This window comes from Gymnoscopelus microlampas (assembly GCF_963454915.1).
Source record: "Gymnoscopelus microlampas genome assembly, chromosome: 8".
Classification (NCBI taxonomy): Eukaryota; Metazoa; Chordata; class Actinopteri; order Myctophiformes; family Myctophidae; genus Gymnoscopelus; species Gymnoscopelus microlampas.
The window spans coordinates 18,765,022-18,783,836 of NC_139945.1; the positions used below are offsets into that span (position 1 = coordinate 18,765,022).

At 45.0% G+C, this 18,815-nt stretch overlaps 2 protein-coding genes across 3 annotated transcripts; one reads left to right on the forward strand and one right to left on the reverse strand.

Moving 5' to 3' along the window:
• The first annotated feature begins 2,222 nt into the window (after positions 1-2,222).
• Positions 2,223-10,557, forward strand: ehd2b (EH-domain containing 2b). Of its 2 annotated transcripts, none has more exons than XM_084065237.1 (8): positions 2,223-2,648; positions 4,168-4,277; positions 4,556-4,785; positions 4,916-5,092; positions 6,598-6,719; positions 7,700-8,112; positions 8,294-8,458; positions 9,109-10,557. In XM_084065237.1, exons 3-8 carry the CDS (start codon positions 4,565-4,567, stop codon positions 9,658-9,660), a joined length of 1,650 nt encoding a protein of 549 aa, XP_083921363.1. In that variant the 5' UTR covers positions 2,223-2,648; positions 4,168-4,277; positions 4,556-4,564; the 3' UTR covers positions 9,661-10,557. The 2 variants fall into 2 exon arrangements, with proteins under 2 accessions (XP_083921363.1, XP_083921364.1); XM_084065238.1 differs by having other exon boundaries at positions 2,224-2,648; positions 6,598-6,695.
• Positions 10,558-13,505: 2,948 nt separating this feature from the next.
• LOC311050293 (nucleoporin 88-like) lies at positions 13,506-18,265 on the reverse strand. The gene is made up of 2 exons (XM_084064301.1): positions 18,043-18,265; positions 13,506-15,761 (listed from the first exon to the last, which is right to left on the reverse strand). Exons 1-2 carry the CDS (start codon positions 18,241-18,243, stop codon positions 13,794-13,796), a joined length of 2,169 nt encoding a protein of 722 aa, XP_083920427.1. The 5' UTR covers positions 18,244-18,265; the 3' UTR covers positions 13,506-13,793.
• Between the last annotated feature and the right edge of the window lie 550 nt (positions 18,266-18,815).

An 18,815-nucleotide genomic window follows, 5' to 3' on the forward strand; every position in this document is an offset into this window, starting at 1 on the left:
GCCTGTCTACAAGCTTGTTACAAGTCACTATTTTGGTCGAATGTTCCCACCAGAATAGGCACACTAGTGTTCATGTGGTAGGGTTAGACCAATGTGTCCATTTGCTAATGATAATTAACCCTATATTGATATCACTAATACTGATAAATACTTTGATCGAAAACCACAATGGCCCCCCCCACCCAAGTGTGAGTTTTAACATGGGTTTCAAAGGTCCCTTTCACATGATATACCGTACATAAGGCTTTCCCACCTTAACTGAGAGTTTAATTATTGGGCACATAAAGAATCCGTGTACCTATTTGCCATGATAATCAAAACTTACAAATGTCTGCTTTTGGCACCAAGACTGTCTGTGTCTGCTCTTTACACCTAACTGGACATTGGCCAAAGGGTGGCACAAGAGGAAATGCCATGGTGTCGCCAAAATCAGTCGGGTTCATCCTGGAATCTGCCTATTAGATTGTGATATTTTGTTTGAAAATGTCATTTGGGGAGGGTGGTGCTAGAAGATAGGTCATGGGGTCACTCAAATAGAGTTCATCTTCTAGCAAGCATGAATGCAACTTTAATGGCAATCAACACATGAGATTTTGAGATCACCTTTGAAGTTGAAAGTTTGGCCTCAGGGCAGGGTTAGATTATAGCTCACGGTGTCGCCAAGATTAATACATACATACATACTTGCGGAGTGCATGAACGAACGGGCAGTTTCATCGTAAACTGCCTGTTCAATTTTGAAGATTGAATGGGCAGGCGCTAGAGGAAAGGCCATTGGGTCACCAAAACCGGTAGGGGCCATCCTCTGGGGAGCACGTAGGTGTATAGCAAATTCCATGGCAATTCAGTATTTTCCAAGCTACAGTATGTTGTTTTGGAACAAAGTGGTGAATGGACAGACAGACCGACATTGCCATTCTATCAGCTTTCCATAACTCATGTCTTGAGAGATTAGTTGGACCATGGCAAATTAGTTGTAGTGAATAGCCAGCAGGTGGTGCATGGAAGTGGAAAAGCCCAGCTGGCTCAAGTGCTACGCATGCCTAGAGGGTTCACAGAGTTTGGGAGGAGCAAGAGTGATGAGAGGAAAAGATGTCGGTCTCTGAAAGCTGGGATGTTACAGTGAGCTGTTAAACACTTTTTTAAATAATGCAGTGGAGAACAGTCATGGTAAATGTATCTCCAGACAATGTTGAACAATGCACTGTGAGGTTGTGCTTACTGTTTACTACGTCAGTATGTGCAACAGCACACATGTTTGTGGGGAAGATGTCCCGTAGGAAAACAGTGGTGTATAATAACGATGTACATTTACGTACTTGTGCGTAAATGTACTGTACCACTTACAGTAAGTAAATGTATTGAGTATCTGTTCTTTACATACAAATATTTTACGTTGGACACTACATTTCTAGGAATGGGATATGTACATTCCACCATTTGAAATGGTGAAAATAGATTGACAAACTCACAATCCGTTATGATGTGTTGTGAGCTTGCTTGTAGATCTGCTATTTTCAATTTTTATATATTTTGAAAATGTATTTTTTGGGGGGAAAACATCAAAATGTTAATACATTAATTAATGCATTGATAGAAAATATATATATTCATAATTTATACTTTTGAATACTTGAGTCTTTTTAAAAGCAAGTACTTTTGATTTTTAAAAGCATGAAGTACTCAAGTTAGTTAGTTAGTTTATTTGTTTCGGTCATGGTTTAGGAAAACAAAACAGTTGAGCATACAGAATATTTTCAACAAAATCATTTGACCGAAAAGGTTTGGGCTGAAGCTTATTATGCCCACCTTATTAATAATCAAATGAAATTACTTGTCACAAAAGAAAAGGAAACAAAAGAGTAAAAAAGAAAAGAAAACAAACAGAAGAAAACCAAGTGTTAACGATGATAAGTCTTACATATGAAAACAAACGAAACAGAATGAAGAGAAACAAGTACTTTAACTCGGGTACAAATGTGACAAGCAACTTTCACTAGTTAAGTAATATTTGACCAGGAGTATCTATACTTTGACTCGAGTACTGAAGTTGAGTACTTTGTTCACCACTGTAGAAAAAAATTACTCCACCCACCCAAATTATTTATCTAGACCCCCCCCACTCACAGTCACACACACACACACACACACACACACACACTCATGCACACACAGACACGCATACGCACAATCCACACCCTCTGTGCCCATACTTTGGCTCATCCCTGCCCAGAGTGGGAGAGGTTTGGTGTTGTCCCTGTAGATGCCTGGCATCTCTGGAAGAGGAGGTGCATTTAGAAAGGCAGGGAGGCAAAGAGTGAGAGTAAAGTTTGTTTCAGTGTGAGTGTGTGTGTGTGTTTGTTCTGTGACCGGGGACCTTTGCCAAAACTGGGAACTCATCTGAAATACATTAATTCCCTGGAGGAGACGCGTCCGTCCGCAGTCATTTAGCTGCATTGACACAGCTCTAAGGCTCCTATTTGCTGATGAAAGCACAGCCCATGCATGTAGCAGCAGCCCTGCCAAGAGACTTTTCCCCCTCTCATCGAGTCAGACGTTTTTCCAAACTCCAGAAGGCAAGAGGGAGAAACAAATCAAAGGTGCAGCCTGGAAGATATACTGTACATGCCATCTCCTTCGTAAACTTGGTAAATATCTTTACTTTACATTTACATGATGTGGCTGTAATGGCCCTTTGGTGTTTTAGATTTGAGCTGAAGTTTATTTTTAGGGGCCACTAATTAAGTAAAGATTGTGATACTGTCGAAAGAGAACAAAAAACAAAGCATTGATGGCATTTGATCAGTGTGACAGATTAGAATCCATACACAAATGATATATTTTATGGTAGATTGCTGCATTTGGATACTAAAATACATCTCAAACGGTAGAGAATCCACTCACTCCAATTGCAAACTAGGCTCGTAGCCCTCTCATTCCAACTTCAAAACTCTGTTGCAACTGTGGTGCAGAAACCCACAAGGCATTTTCCATCATCTTTTAAACTTTCCAGAGTGGCTCCTGGAGCCTAATCCAAACCATTCAGACACGCATGCACACACACGCACACACAGAGAAAGCCTGTGATACAACTCTCACTCAGTATGACTAGTATTAAACATACCCACTCTGTGTAATGGCGGACTCATTTGCTAATTTCTCTTGTAGAAGGCCAGTTCGCCATTTTGACAAGATTTTTGCTCACTGGTCTTGTGACATGCTAGGGTTGTTGTTGTTTCCCCTGGGCACTGTTTGGCCTTTTTTATCTCTCTTTTAAGAGGCTTTCCACACATGAGTGCATGTCTACTGTTGTATGTCTGATCTCTCTTCCTCTCACAGTCTCCTGAGCGTGGACAGGGCTGTGAGGTCTTGGACCATATCTTCAAACTGTAATAAAGATTACAGGAGATTGGGTAGTCCACATACCTTAGTTTAGAATATATGTTTTTATGGGTACAGAGATAGGAGGAAAGAAGAGAGGGAGACAGCCCAGGGGGACACAGGAGAATAGATGGGGGTGGGGTGGGGTGGGGGGGTGTACCAGGGTTGCTTTGAAAGGTACAATATCTTTGTGTCGTTAATAACTTGATGTTGCACCTGGGCCAGACAAAGGTGGAGACAAAATTCATCAAAAAGGCAAAAGGGATGTGTCTGTGCAAGTGTAGACTTGGTGATTGTGTGTGTGTGGCTTAGTCCTCGACATAAATTTAACTGTGAACAATTGATAAGGCTTTGTTCATTCATCATTCCACTGACAAGAACCTCAATGGGAATATCTTACTCATTTCAATGTAAGGAAATGAGCTGTGCCTTTGCAAATGTGGACGCTGCTGGGTTGGGCGTGTGTGTGTGAGTGTTTTCCACCACGAAACACCAGCTTTTTCCAAGCACACTCACTCTGACAAATGCGCCACAGTCTCCTGGTGGGCTAAGGGCTTCCCCCATATTCCACATCCACTAAAAGATCCTAGCAGACCTTTCAACTGCACTCTGTTAGTGTACCTGCACAAAGAGTGGTAATGCACTTTGACCTATTTGGGGGGATTCATGACTGCGTGTCGTTTTCTTTCTGCTGGTTAGAGGCTTTCGGAAGTGGTCGCAGACGACCATCAAAAGAGAAAAGCCTAGTCCTCAGATCCCATATAAAACCCTATCATCCGTTTTCAGCGCTTTGAGCTGGTGGGCCGCAGGGACAAGCGAGCGACGGTCACATAAACACAGGAAACACCTGAAGGCCCTCGAAGATTCAGCAGCAGGAAACAGGACCAGAGACCAAGGTACAACTCAGACACAGATGACTTACAGTGCAGATGACTTCTACAATATAAACATGTTCTGTAAGGGTCTGAAAATATTCTATAGCTCACAATGTGATACTGACTGTATGTGGCCCCTAGAAAGATTCCTCATGGACACAATTGGTTCTATAGAAAATAACCACAAAATAAAAATGTTTTAAGGATCATATTACTGTATGAAGCTACGGAGCTATAGAACCCTTTTAAGTTCCAAATAGATGCTTTATTTTTTGACAAGTGTTTGACAATTGTTTTAGCCAATCACCATGTCACGCTGGGGGAGGAAAGATGTGAAGAAGGCACCCGAGGTGATCCGCACTGTGACCGAGGGCCTCAAGTCCCTCTACCGCAAGAAGCTCCTGCCTCTAGAGCAGTACTATGGCTTCAACGACTTCCACTCCCAGAGTCTGGAGGACGCAGACTTCGATAACAAGCCCATGGTCCTGGTGGTGGGACAATACTCCACCGGAAAGACCACCTTCATCAAGTAAGACGTTACAGTCAGTTGTATAGGCTACTAAAGCAAACTGAGTGCTCCATGGCATCATCAATCACTTGAAATAATGGTCGGTTATGGTCCTTATACGGTGCACTTTTGCTGTTCCTGTGACTGACAGGTACCTGCTGGAGCAGGACATACCTGGGAGCAGGGTGGGACCTGAGCCCACCACAGACTGCTTCACCGCCATTATGCACGGGGAAGTTGAGGGCGTGATCCCTGGCAACGCCCTCATTGTGGACCCCAACAAGCCCTTTCGCAAGCTCAACCCCTTTGGCAACACCTTCCTCAACAGGTGAGTGGAGAGACTTGTCATATAGACAAAATGTAGAAGAATTTTGGGCAACCAAAATCGGGACGCCAGCTCTAATGTGGTTAACAGACATTTTAATAAAATTGTGAAACTGTGATATTAGCAAACATAAATATAAAGCATCAGACAGTCCTACATTTCCCATAAGGAAATGCATGTATTCAATTCAGTCTGACCAGAAACAGGGTTAAAACTTACAGTATCCCCACTGGCAAAACAAATTAATGATCGGAAGGGGGATATCGAAAGCAGAGGCATGTATTTCCCCCCATCCCCCCAGCAAATTGAACCCTGAGTTTAGTTATCCAGCGATAGAGCCACTACATAACGACGATGAAAGCGAGGAGCCGAGACACAGAAAGTGAGAGAGTGATATCCCGGCCTTGCTACCACCCTCACCCCGAGGGGGAGCAGGGAGGGAGAGATAACGGCAGAGAGAGCGCCAGCTTTTAGCTCTATGGAATTTTAGAGTCTCTGTGCCAAATTTCAAAGTGGGGAGGCACTTGCCTTATTTGTGGAAAAACGGAGAAAGAGAGAGATATCACCCGGGAGGGGTGACGAAAGCTCATGTACGCAGAAGGGAGCTGCAGTGTACTCCGGTTCAAAGGCAAGGTCAGAGGGCTCTGTGGACCCTCGAAGTCAAAGACAAACAGATGACGCCACTGACTGCAGTAGGTTTTTTTTCTCAGCAAGAGAAACGTAACACATGTTGCGCTTTTCCTCAGCTTTGTTTACTCTCTAGACTGCCAGGTCTCTGTGGGTATGTGGGTATGTTTTTCCATTGATGTAATCCGTAACAAAATCGGTGGAAGACCCCATGCCTTTCACAATAAAGCCCAGTCTCTGTAATGGACACGTAATCTCCCAAACAGAACAGACCAAATGTTATTGAAACACTCTGAGCTCATGTTAGACGGGTTTCCACAAAAAGAAAGGGTTCAGAAAAAGCTCTGACGCCAGCTTTTATTGTTTTGTTTCATTCTTTAGCTTTTTTTTTTCCAGGGGAGTCCCTCACCACCTCTGCAGGGTGTTTGTGATCATGTTTGCGTCTCTCCTTTTCTTTGACTTCCCGTTCTGGGAACCGGTGGCCGGTGGGCTCGTTAAGCTCGTCAGCCACAGGAAGACGCACTGTTGTTCTAAGCCACACATCATTAGTGCCCCTTATTGTTTGATTCTGGCAGTAGTGGCCATTTTCCATCAGGAAGCCCTGAGCATTGAGATGAAGGCTTCCACACAATGGCCTCGCTGCGGAACGGGAGGGGTGTGGGGGCCAGCTTCCAATCTGCTCCTTGGAACACATTTACCTAGCATGATAACAGATAACCATATTTCACATGATTAGGATTCCTTCCACCCCTTGGCTTCAATGGAGCATTTGAGCGAATCCGACCTCTGTGACCCGCGGTAGATCATTCCAGAACTATGTCATAAAGCGTGTGTGTGTGTGTGAGTCAGTGTTCCCCTCTCTTCTTTTTGATGCATGCCAGGTTCCAGTGTGCCCAGATTCCCAACCAGGTCCTGGAGAGCATCAGCATCATCGACACACCGGGCATCCTGTCCGGTGCCAAGCAGAGAGTGAGCCGAGGTGAGAAAGGCGGAGAGGGAAGAGGTGAGGAGAGGGGCATGGGGGAGGTACCTGCAGAGACGCACATCCCTGAAAGCTCGGCTCACAAGCTCATCTCCGCTGTCACACCTGGCTAACTCATTGGACTGACATTCTCTGTTCTGTGTCACAATAACACTTGGCAAGGCCAGGGTGAGGTAAACAAAGCGGCAATAATATAGACAGAGAGGGAGAGCGCAGACCAAATTCCACTTGCACATCTGGAAGTAGTGCACTGTTGAGACTAAACCATAATCACCATGCCTCGTCATCTATCTTATCTGACTGTTACAGTCGTTCACTTTTCCAAATCCTCCACCCCATTTTTTTATTTGGTTCAGTCTGCTATCACTTAAGTCATTGTGCATGAGCAACTAACAACATTAAATGAGATCATGTTGATATGCACACACACACGCACGCACGCACGCACGCACCCACACACACACACACACACACACACACACACACACACACACACACACACACACACACACACACACACACACACACACACACACACACACACACACACACACACACACACACACACACACACACACGCACAATGAAAGTATCCTTAGTTAAATCATATAATTAGATATTTGCACTTTAAAGGTCTTTGTTGTTACATGTCCAAGGTTGGGGGGGCACAATCAGAGGCTCAGGACAAGAATACTGGAATGTAAATACAATAGAATGTAAAAGAGATAAGAGGGGTCCCAGGACTTTTGGTGAGCTGGGGCCCAGCGAGGTTCAGAGAAAAACAAAGGAGGTGAGAAGGGTTTGTGTCTACTGTATGCTGACCTCCTCCCCTCTCCCTGTGTGAGTGTGTGTTTAAAGCCTAATATACATACTTCTTCACTTCATAAAAAGCAGCGTATGTGTGTGTGTGAATCTATTTCTGTGTGCATAGATCTACTGCGTGCATTGCTGTCCGTTTGCACAGTAGCCTACAGTGAAGTCACCCTCTTCCCTCTGAACAGGCTACGACTTCCCCGCTGTGCTGCGCTGGTTCGCCGAGCGCGTGGACCGCATCATCCTGCTGTTTGATGCCCACAAACTGGAGATATCGGACGAGTTCTCCGAGGCCATCGGCGCGCTCAAGGGCAACGAGGATAAGCTCCGCGTGGTGCTCAACAAGGCAGACATGGTGGACACCCAGCAGCTGATGCGCGTGTACGGCGCTCTCATGTGGTCCCTGGGGAAAGTGTTCGGGACCCCTGAGGTGCTGCGCGTCTACATCGGCTCCTTCTGGTCCGAGCCGCTGCTGGTGCCAGACAACCGCAAGCTGTTCGAGCTGGAGGAGGAGGACCTCTTCAACGACATCCAGAACCTCCCACGCAACGCGGCCCTACGCAAGCTCAATGACCTGGTCAAAAGGGCACGCCTGGTCCGGGTGGGTGACCCAGAGTGAATAATGTCTTTCCATCTCACTTGCGTTTCTTGACATAAAGGGGTAGTTCTGTTTTTTATATATGGGTTTGATTTAACACAGTTTTCCAAAGGAAAAGGTTTAACAACTCTACCAAGCCCTGTGGTTGATTATCCAACTTGCCATGCTGTTCCCTCTGTACCAGGTTCACGCACACATCATCAGCCACCTGAAGCAGGAGATGCCCTCTGTCTTCCGCAAAGACAACAAGAAAAAGAACCTGATCTACCAGCTACCAGTCATCTTCTCCAAGATCCAGCTACAGCATCACATCTCAGCTGGAGACTTCCCAGACGCTGCTAAGATGCAGGTAATTCTTGTATTTTTATAAGCTGTTCTTGGCTGTACTTCTATAGATTTTAATTGCCAAACTGCTGTAGTAACTGAATGTACAAGTACCGATATACGTAAGTGAGCTGGATGAACAGTCTTAAGCCTAATTTTACTTCATTATACGATGGCCCACCGGAAATAGCCGATCTACAAGCTCACAACGTGTCACATCCCAATGTGTTGTGAGCTTGTAGATTGGCTATTTTTGGCACGCAAACTGCGTCTTACGACAGAGTATGGCACAGGTATTGTTGTCACTACAGGAAACATCAGTTGCTTGGCAACATAAATCAACTCTAAAATTGAATATAATGATGGGATTTCAGCAGGATGAAGGAGAATTTTAGTGGGTGAAACACTAGCACAATGTAGTGGCTTTGGTGTTATGAAAAACAGATTAACCTAATTTGATTTAAGATAATACTGCTGTTCTGTCTGTGCTAGTGCTGCTTGTAAAGTACCTTGAGCTGTAAGTGTGTATTAAAGAGGGTATACATATGAAGACGATGATGATGATGACCCAAATCATTTGGAGTTTAGATTATTAATGAATTATAAAGAATATTCTCAGTTTCATTCCTATTGGGTGACACGTTTGTTGTTCTTTCCACGGTTTCCGTCTTGAAGGAGCAACTGATGGTTCATGACTTCACCAAGTTCAAGACCCTGAAGCCCAACCTCATGGCAGCACTGGACGAGCTGCTGTCCAACGACATCGCCCAGCTCATGCCCCTCCTGCGGCAGGAGGAGTTGGACGAGAGAGATCTGCCCGGGGTGCAGGGAGGGGCCTTCCTGGGGACCCGCGGCGGGCCCTTCCAGGAGGGCGACCCCTTCGCGATGGAGAACGGAGAGACGAACGGAGAGACGGACGAGGACTGGGTGGTGACCAAAGACAAGCCCAAGTACGACGAGATCTTCTACAACCTGGCCCCCGACGAGGGCAAGCTGAGTGGCACCAAGGCCAAGGACTGGATGGTGAGCACCCGGCTCCCCAACTCCGTGCTCGGCCGCATCTGGAAACTGTCGGACGTGGACCGCGACGGCATGCTGGATGACGAAGAGTTTGCCCTGGCTAGTCACCTGATCGAGGTGAAGCTGGAGGGTCATGGCCTTCCTCCCATGCTCCCCAACCGTCTGATCCCTCCCTCCAAACGCAGACAGAAAGGTTCTGATATATAGACACGACACACTGTCCCCCTAGAGGTGAGGAAGACTCTCCACTGTTGACCCCCCTACACTCATGCTACTGTTTCTGTCTGTTTCCCATCCTTCCCCCATATGTGCCGAGTTTTACCAGTTTCATTACCTTTCGATGGTCCCTTGATTTTGATCTGGGAACAATGGAACACGTTCGATCACAATGTTGTGGTCTAGGCAAGCTATTCAGATCGAAATGAAAGTATTTCAATGGCTTCCTGAAGTTTGCATTTATAATGTGCTTTTAGAAAATATGCTCTTAAAGGTTTGCTGAGCGGAGGTAAATAAAGGCTGGCACACTCTTTTGAGTTAGAAATATTCACTGCTTCTATTTACAATGTTTGAAAAGATACAGAACAAAGCCTTCTGTATTCATTGATTCATAACATTCCTACTATGACTTAGACCAGACTGGCACAGTATTATATTTGGCAGTACATGTTAATGTATTGCCACTTGATGCTCTGGTCATTTAAATGTATTTACATGTACAGTAGAAAGAAATTATGCTGTAATAATGATGCACACACTCTTTCTCGCTTCATTTTATGTGGTTGAAACATCAACTCAAACTGCTGCCACTCTTGACAACCTGAATGCCCACAGATTTGCCTTAATGCTTTTATCCACCACACCGTTTTTTGATTTTTCAGTTTTCATTTCGCATCAACCTTATAGTATTTTGTAATTATTGCTTGTTTGTATTGTATGCAGGGGAATAAAGGCCTCTCTGTTGTATAAATGAATGTCACAGGCAATGATGGAATTTAAAAAAAAAAGATGTATTCATATCTTGCTGACTACTGTAGCCTACACAGTTTACCAACTGTTCCCATATCAGCATTTATCACAATAACCAAATAAACTTCAGTGACTGTGTATTGCCTGTTGTGTCACTTATTTGGGTCACGGTTATATTAATAAAAGACTAGCACTACAATGCAGTGTTTTGCAACATTTTATAAGTTAGTAAAGTAAAAGAAAAGAAAAGAAAACAATCTACGTTTAAGCATACTTGATGCACTTGAGATACATATGTTGTGTTACTTATTTGGTTCATGTTTTTAGACAATGCTGGTGCAATATAGTAACACAAAGCATACATGTAGAAATTGTTTAAAAGACCACTTTAAAGAAAAGTATGCATACTTCATGTACTCGTTACTTCATGTGTTGTTAAAGTTGGCTGAAAGAAAGTATGGCTTTTCTTTGACAAATGGTTATTTCTTTCTATCATGTCGGTCGCTCGGTGACAGATCAGACAAACAGTGAGTCACAGTCAACCTTGCCAGAGCCTCATACCACCATTTTCCATGATCCCCCCCGTTTCCCTCCTTTCTCGCTCTCTCTCTCTCACTCACTCACACACACACACAATACTGTAGTACAGTACACATTTCCCTTTTAATTCCTATATCCTCTTCCTTCTTCCTATACAAACTTTGAAAAGTATATAGGCCTATATACTTTGCTGAATGGAGACAAATGACAGCTCTCTCTCTCTCTCTCTCTCTCTCTCTCTCTCTCTCTCTCTCTCTCTCTCTCTCTCTCTCTCTCTCTCTCTCTCTCTCTCTCTCTCTCTCTCTCTCTCTCTCTCTCTCTCTCTCTCTCTCTCTCACGTATACACACACACACACACGTACGCACAGTACAGTAGACATTTCCATATCCTCTGTTCACTCTCTCAAACCAGCCTGCATATATGAAGGTATTACGCTTTGGGAAACTATGTGGTGTAAGCTCCACTGTACTATATAGCAGTGTCTGTGTGTTATCCTATGCATAAGGGTCTTTTAAGGTTCTGTGAAAGGAGGGGAGGTCTTCCCTGCCTCCCTTATGTTCCACTCCTCGATGGAAAGAAACACAAATGAGAAACAGAGGCAATCCAAGCCTTAGCTCCTTCCTCGCTCTCTGGTTTACAGTGTGACTCACATGTGAAGAATGTGGTGGGCTGGCCCCAGAGTTATTAATATCTCCTTTCCTAGGGGTCCGTGAAGTTTCCTCGCGCTCGGGCGCAGGATCCAGACACTGTACCTTTATGAAAGACGTTAACAACATCCCCCTATTTGGAGTGTTCCTGAACTTGGCCTGAAGTAAACCACACCCTCTGTTTTGTGTTTATGCAGGGGAGGGAGGGAGAGAGAGAGAGAGGGGGGGGAGAGGGGAGAGAGAGAGAGGGAGGGAGGGGAGAGAGGGGGAGGGAGGGAGAGAGAGAGAGAGAGAGAGAGAGAGAGAGAGAGAGAGAGAGAGAGAGAGAGAGAGAGAGAGAGAGAGAGAGAGAGAGAGAGAGAGAGAGAGAGAGAGAGAGAGAGAGGGGGGGAGACAGAGAGAGAGAGAGAGACACAGGCAGAGAGAAAGAGAAACAGAGAGAGAGAAAGAGACAGAGAGAAAGAGACAGAGAGACAGAGAGATAGAGCCTAGTAGAAATGTTCATGTAGACTGCTCTTAATTAAAAAACAAACTCTCTTCCCATGTATTGCCCAATGAGTGCCATCAATAATTTTACAGACAGTGGAGTCAATAAAAATGTCCTCAGAATTAAAGAATGTTCACCCATTACACAATTAGCCTTCAACTGAGTCACACATTCAGTTGCCAGCTACATATTCAGCTGTTGCACAAAAGCACGAACAAATGCTCTGTGATGAAGAACAAATGCTACATTGCAGCACCATATTCACTGTACATACACACAGGAATAAAAGGTTGCCTGGCCCACAGTGCCACACCGTTACAATAACAAACACACCCATAACAATGTACAGTAACTGACTCAACTAAACTGGGGTCTCCATGTACGTCACACTCAATGTTTATGTGGGGAATTCCTCACCAAGGCCCAGCAGTGGAAGACACCAAAGACTGAACAGACTGATCCCCCTAGTGGAGAGAAAAGGAAATATTCCATTCCCCCCATTAAAGCACTACAATATATTCCCCTGTAGATGGCAGTCTAGAGAGGAATGTAAATTATATTTTTTCTTTAGTATGTGTGGTGTGCCCCACCTAATGGTCAGCTGCAGCAATGGTTCTCAAACTCACATTTCAAGATATCTGACAGTATACAAATGGAACCTAATGGACCCGTTAGGGTTCATTTGGTTCTATTTGCATACTGTCAGTTACAGACTTATAAGGGTCAATTTAGACCGCCCTAAAGGAACCCAGAGAGTCCCTGGAATCCCCTTAAAGAACCACTGAGCTACAGGCACATACATTCCAGTTGTACAGCATTAGAAGCAGATAAATGAACGAAATGTACCTAAACGGTGCATGCATGCATACTTTACTTAATATTCACTCATATATTAATTGTTTAGACTCTAAGTACTGTATCTACCCAGATACTGTTGACACATCTATAATGTACATATTCATTCTATTGATAGTCTGTAATATCCATTCATACATTTACCAATGGATGTGTATTGGTGATACTGTACATCCATACATATATATTGATACATTGTACATACTTTAACTCATTCAGAGATCCAACACAGATGTCTTGTGTCAGAACCTAAGCCTATTTTATTTGTATTGACTCTTGATTACCCCTAATGTTACTGATTCACTCTTACTGCGGTTGCTGACACCTGCATTTTCCCCCAGAGATCAATACAAGTTTATCTTACATCATTTGAAAATCTACTTGTGAAAACATTGCTCATATTAATGAACTGTATCTTATATTTGCCCACGACTGAAGCATGCTCAGATTAGATTTTGGTTTGTTTCGTGCGTGTAATACATTCCCCACATCATTTGTTCTTTTAAGCACCGATTCAAATTTACAAAATTTTGAAAACATTCAGTCGATGTCCTGATGCCAGTTCTGCAAAAATGTTTATTTTACTCTCCAAAGAAACATACAAAACATAATATATTGAATATAAAAGATTGGAAACATGACTGTATTCAAAACATTACCCAAGTCAATAGCCCATTCCAAACATGCCACATTCTGTTCCTGAGACTAAAGCGCTGAGAGAAGAAATGTATCTATTAGGTTTCACATGAAAACATATTTCAATGTCGACTGTACAACGCTTAACAGAGAGTAAAAAATTGACCCAGAAGCATTTTCACACTCAAGAGTTAAATTAACACTCGCTTCAGAAACTGAAATGGTTCTTGACATCCTTGATCTGTTTCATCATGTCGGCGATGTGCTCCCCCTGCTCTTTGAGGACGCCTTGGACGCACTTCCTCTGCTGCGCGTTGAGGGAGACGGTCGCCTTGGTGGCTGCGCTGGCGCCCTTGTCCACCTGCTTCTTTTGGTACTCCATCTTGGTGTGCACCTGTTTGATGCCATTGTCCAGGTGTTTCAGCTGGTCACTGACGGACTGCAGCTCTTTCCGCATGTCCTTCTCACTGTCCGACAGCACAGGCAGCTGGCTGCGCAGGCTGCCCAGCACCCGCCTCACTCGGCCCATAATGGCCTCCTGGCGGTACTTGGCATCCTCGTATTTGTCGGCCAGCCTCTCGGCCGCCTCTCTCAAGCTCTTCTTCTCCTCACGGCACAGAGTCATCTCCTCCTGCTGCTTATTCTTCTGTCCCGTCAGCAGTTTCACCCGCCTCTGCATCTCCTCGCGGGCCATGTCCTGCTTGAGGATGTACTCCTCCCTGAAGACCTGCGTGGCGCGGCTGAGGAGCTGCAGGCACTCGGCAGGCAGGGGCGACGTGTCTTTGTCGCCCGCCTTCAGCATCAAGGGGTTGGTGGAGCTGCGTGCCAGGATGTTGCGGATGTGCTGCTCGATGGAGTCGTCTGCCAGCCCGCGCAGGGGGGAGCTGGGTGGCCCCACGCCCGGACGGGAGCACAGCAGGGGCGGTGAGGGGGGGCGGATGGAGCTCAGCAGGGGCAGCAGGAGACACTCGTACGTGCTGGTGATGCAGATCATGGTGGCGCCAAGGGACAGGTCCGACACGATCAGGAAGCCACGTACCGGTGCCGGCGAACTGGTACAGAGAGGCCTTGTGCAGAGGATGTGCTCCACGATGCAGCGCTGCTCTGCTGCCAGCTCCTGGAGACTGTCTTTATCCTCCTCATCCGACTGGAGGAACTTGTGGAGCTTGTTGAACCAGGTGAGACCCACGCTGTGGACGCCGGCTTCATGGGTGCAGTGGTACCTGTGCTGGCACAGGGGGTCTCTGTGAAGTCTGATAGGACAGGTGAAGTCAGACTCTTGGGGGTCCTCGTCTTCCCCGGTGGCCAGCTTGAGGGTGAGCTCCAGCTCCACACATTCAAACACATATAGAGACGGCACGGCGTCAGAGCCCCGGGCCCACCGCTCCACTGCCCCCGTCTCCTCCTCTTCGTCCGCCTCCAGCACCACGCAGTGATAGAGTGTCCCCGTTTCCGTGGCGATGACCAGGATGTTGGGCACACAGGGCAGGCAGAGGATGGCACAGGCATCATAGCCGTAGTTATCTTCAGCTGCAGGGTACATGGGCAGAGGCCCCGTGGGCTTGCTGATGCTCATTCCACTTGCCTGGCTGGCATAGCTCAAGTACATCTCTCCGTTCTCATAGAGGATGTACAGCGGGTAGACCAGCAGTTCTTTAGAGCGCTGGCCCACAAGCTGCCGAGGACCACTCGACACCGGGCCGAAGTCGAACGCCACCGCTATCTCGCCGAGAGAAGCCGCGTAGGAACGCATCGCCTGCACACTGCTGTCCTCGTCCGACTGGGAGACGGACAGTGCCTTGGCCGGGATTTGGGGTGACTTCAGGCTGTAGAACCTGATGGTGTTTTCCGAAGTGAGCAGCACTAGATGCGGCTCCTCCGTCTCGCTGGGGTACCAGGCCGCCTGCCGTAGGCTCACGGACGCAGAGCTGGTGAAGAAGCGCTCCGCCACAGGGACAGTCTTGCAGTTGATCTTGGCCCTTCCGCCCTCGAACTCTGACCTCTTGCCCCATCGCTGCGGGAGTTCGAGCACGGTGGCGCCCCGCTGGCCGACGAGTGCGACGTGGTGCTGCGTCGGACTCAGCAGAACCTGGCAGACTTCGAAGCGGGGCGGGTTGATGCACAGCAGGGTCTGGTGGTGAGTCCCGCTTTCCTGGCTCTCCTCTTCAGAGTTGAGCTGTTGAGATTCAAGATTCAATTTAATTTACTGTCCCACAAAATGGAAAATCTTGCTTCAGCTTTCACCCATGCTGCAGCAGTAAAAGACAAACAAATGCAAAAAAAACTACAAAGATGTTAACAAATAAAAGCATACACTACAGCAGATTCCTAAAAACTGAACACAGGACAAGCGCACAGTTAAACAAAATGATGCTGCGGTTGTATACAGCACTCTGTCCATAGTAAGCTTAGCTAGTAGCTACGCCTACACCATATTCTTAGACACACATACAGGTATTTGAGTCCACCGTTGTCTTGTAGGTGCAAAAAACACAGGTATCACAATCATAGTTTTTTCTTAAGCTAACAGCTCAGATATAGGGTAATCGAAACACTCCCCCAAAACACACTCGCCCCCATTTTTTAAGGCATAGTTTTACTGAGATTAAGTTTGGGAATAAGGTTAGGTTTAGGCATAGTTTTACAGAGCTTACGTTTAGGAATAAGGTTGGGTTTAGGCATGGTTTTACTGAGCTTACATTAAGAAATACCTGGTGGCGACCGTTCCATGGTTTTTGGATTTGATCCGGGGCGAGCGTGTTTTGGAGCTAGCGTTCTTGTACTCAGATATAGCTTAATTGAGCCATGGTTGTTGTCAACAAGGTGTTTGTATGAGTAGACCTCAGACCTGTCACTTATCACAGCTTTGGCTCGCTGAAAACAACAGATCTATAATAAGTGAGCTACTATTTTGGGGGTATATTTGTATGAGAGGAGACATCCAGACTTATTATTGCATATCAGATATATGGTACCACAGCTTTGGCTTGCAGAACAGACAATCTACAAGCTCACAACGTGTCACAGAGCTTGTAGATCTGCTATTTTTGGGTAGTTAGTTGTATGTATGTATACACATTTGAAAGACTAATGCAAATGCACATTTTGGGGGGTTTGTAAGCTAGCCTTTCCCAAGTTGCGATGTGTGACACAGCTCTGTTTATACGTGACTGTATTCCCTTTAAAGCATCTGTGTCTTTTTAGATTTTTTTGCATTGGCTATTCAAAAATAGCAGATATACAAGCTCACAGCATCTGCTATTTTTGAAAAGAATCTTTAAAGTGTGAGAACTTCTGATTTAGAGGGCATTCGTAGAATCAGCCTCTGGTCTTAATGTGTTAATTGTACGAAACATTTCTTATGTTTTGATCGTTTTATTTGACACTCGCTTTTCCAAGTTGCAATGTGTGACACAGCTCTTTACACGTGACTGTATTTCCTAAACATAGATTTCTTATGTTTTGATCGTTTTATTTGACACTTGCTTTAGCCTTGTATGAATGGATGTTTTCTCATGCCACTTAAACCCTCTGTGTTGAATTGAACCGAGCTGAATTGAATGGTGTGGTGGAAAAAGTATCAATACTACAAGGCAGAAATACTCTGTTACAAGTACGGAATTACAAATTTACTTGAGTAAAAGTACAAAAGTATTGGTATCAAAATGTACTTAATTTTTTTTTTTTAAGTAGAAAGTACTCGTTATGCAGAATGTCCCATTTCTCAAGTTTTCTAAATCTTTTGAAAATGGCAGATCATAGTGACACATTGTGAGCTTGTAGATCTGCTATTTTCAAAGGGCTGAACTAGTTAATGTATGTTTAGTAATAATGATCAAAATCTACAAAGTAACTAGTAACTAAAAGTTGTCAAATAATTGTAGTGGAGTTTAGTTTTGTCTCTAAGATGTAGTGGAGTGAAAGTGAAAGTATTGGAAATACTCAAGTGAAGTAAAAAATACCTCAAAACTGTACTTAAGTACAGTACTTGAGTAAATGTACTTAGTTACTTACTTTACAGTGTAAAGTAACTAAGTACATTTACTCAAGTACTGTATTCGTTTAATTGAATGGTCTATGCAGTGGTTTTCAACCATGTGGTCCGGGGACCACCAGTGGTCCTTGTGGGGGTTCCAGGGGGCCCCCAGACAAATTAATAGTTAGGAACCAAATTGGACCTTGTGTGTCTGTAACTCTGAGTGTACAAATGGTACCAAATGGACCCGTTAGGCTCCATTTGGTACCATTTGTACACTCTCAACAACACTGTACAACACTGATGATGATACTACTACAGTGTAGATTGGGGCCCCCAAGAAATCAAAATGGTTGAGTCCCTGGCATATCTTTTCAAATGGGGGTCCCTGGGCTAATATTTGTCAATTTGGGGGTCCGTGACGCAGAAAAAGGTTGGAAACCACTGGTCTATGCATGTCATGAGGAGAGCTCAGTCAGACCTGTCTCAGGTTGGTGGTGTAGAACACTCTGCTAGAATCGTCCCACACGAACAGGTCTCCGTTCAGACAGAACGTCAGGTTCTTGGTGCTGGTCCCTCGGTCGCAGGCGCTGGGCTCTGAGGCCAGGCTCTCCCTCAGTTTACTGAACACCGAATGACTCGGCAGCTCGTTCTGCCAACGCTCTCCGGCGAACGCCGCCATCTTGCCCGCGTCTTCTTGTTGCTGAGTTTTTTTTTGTTGCGACAGTCATGTGCCCTAATCCTTCGTCCTTCTTCTTCTTTTGGGGAGCCATCAAGCCTTTAGGCAGTTTAGAGGTGCATTGGCGCCACCAACTGGACTGGAGCGTGGGGGAAACAACCTTTTACGTTGCTAAATGTGACGCAGCGCAGCACAGAATAAATACATATATTTTTAAACAAAAAGCTAGGTCCTGTTAAACTATACGTTTTATTTTATAATAATGTGACATAGCCTGCCTGTGTGTAGTAGCCGTAAGCAAGCAAATCTGCGACATGTTGTATTGTATTCAATCAATCAATCAATCAATCAATCAATCAATCAATTGTGAGCTTGTAGGTCGGTTATTTTTTGCGCGGAGTATAATAAACGTTAGAGGAAGCAGTGGTGGAAACTAAAGTAACTAAGTAAATGTACTCAAGTACTGTACTTAAGTACAATTTTGAGGTACTTTTACTTAACTGGAGTAGTTCCAATTGTCAGTACTTTTATTTCTACTCCACTACATCTCAGAGGAAAATATTATTCTTTTACTC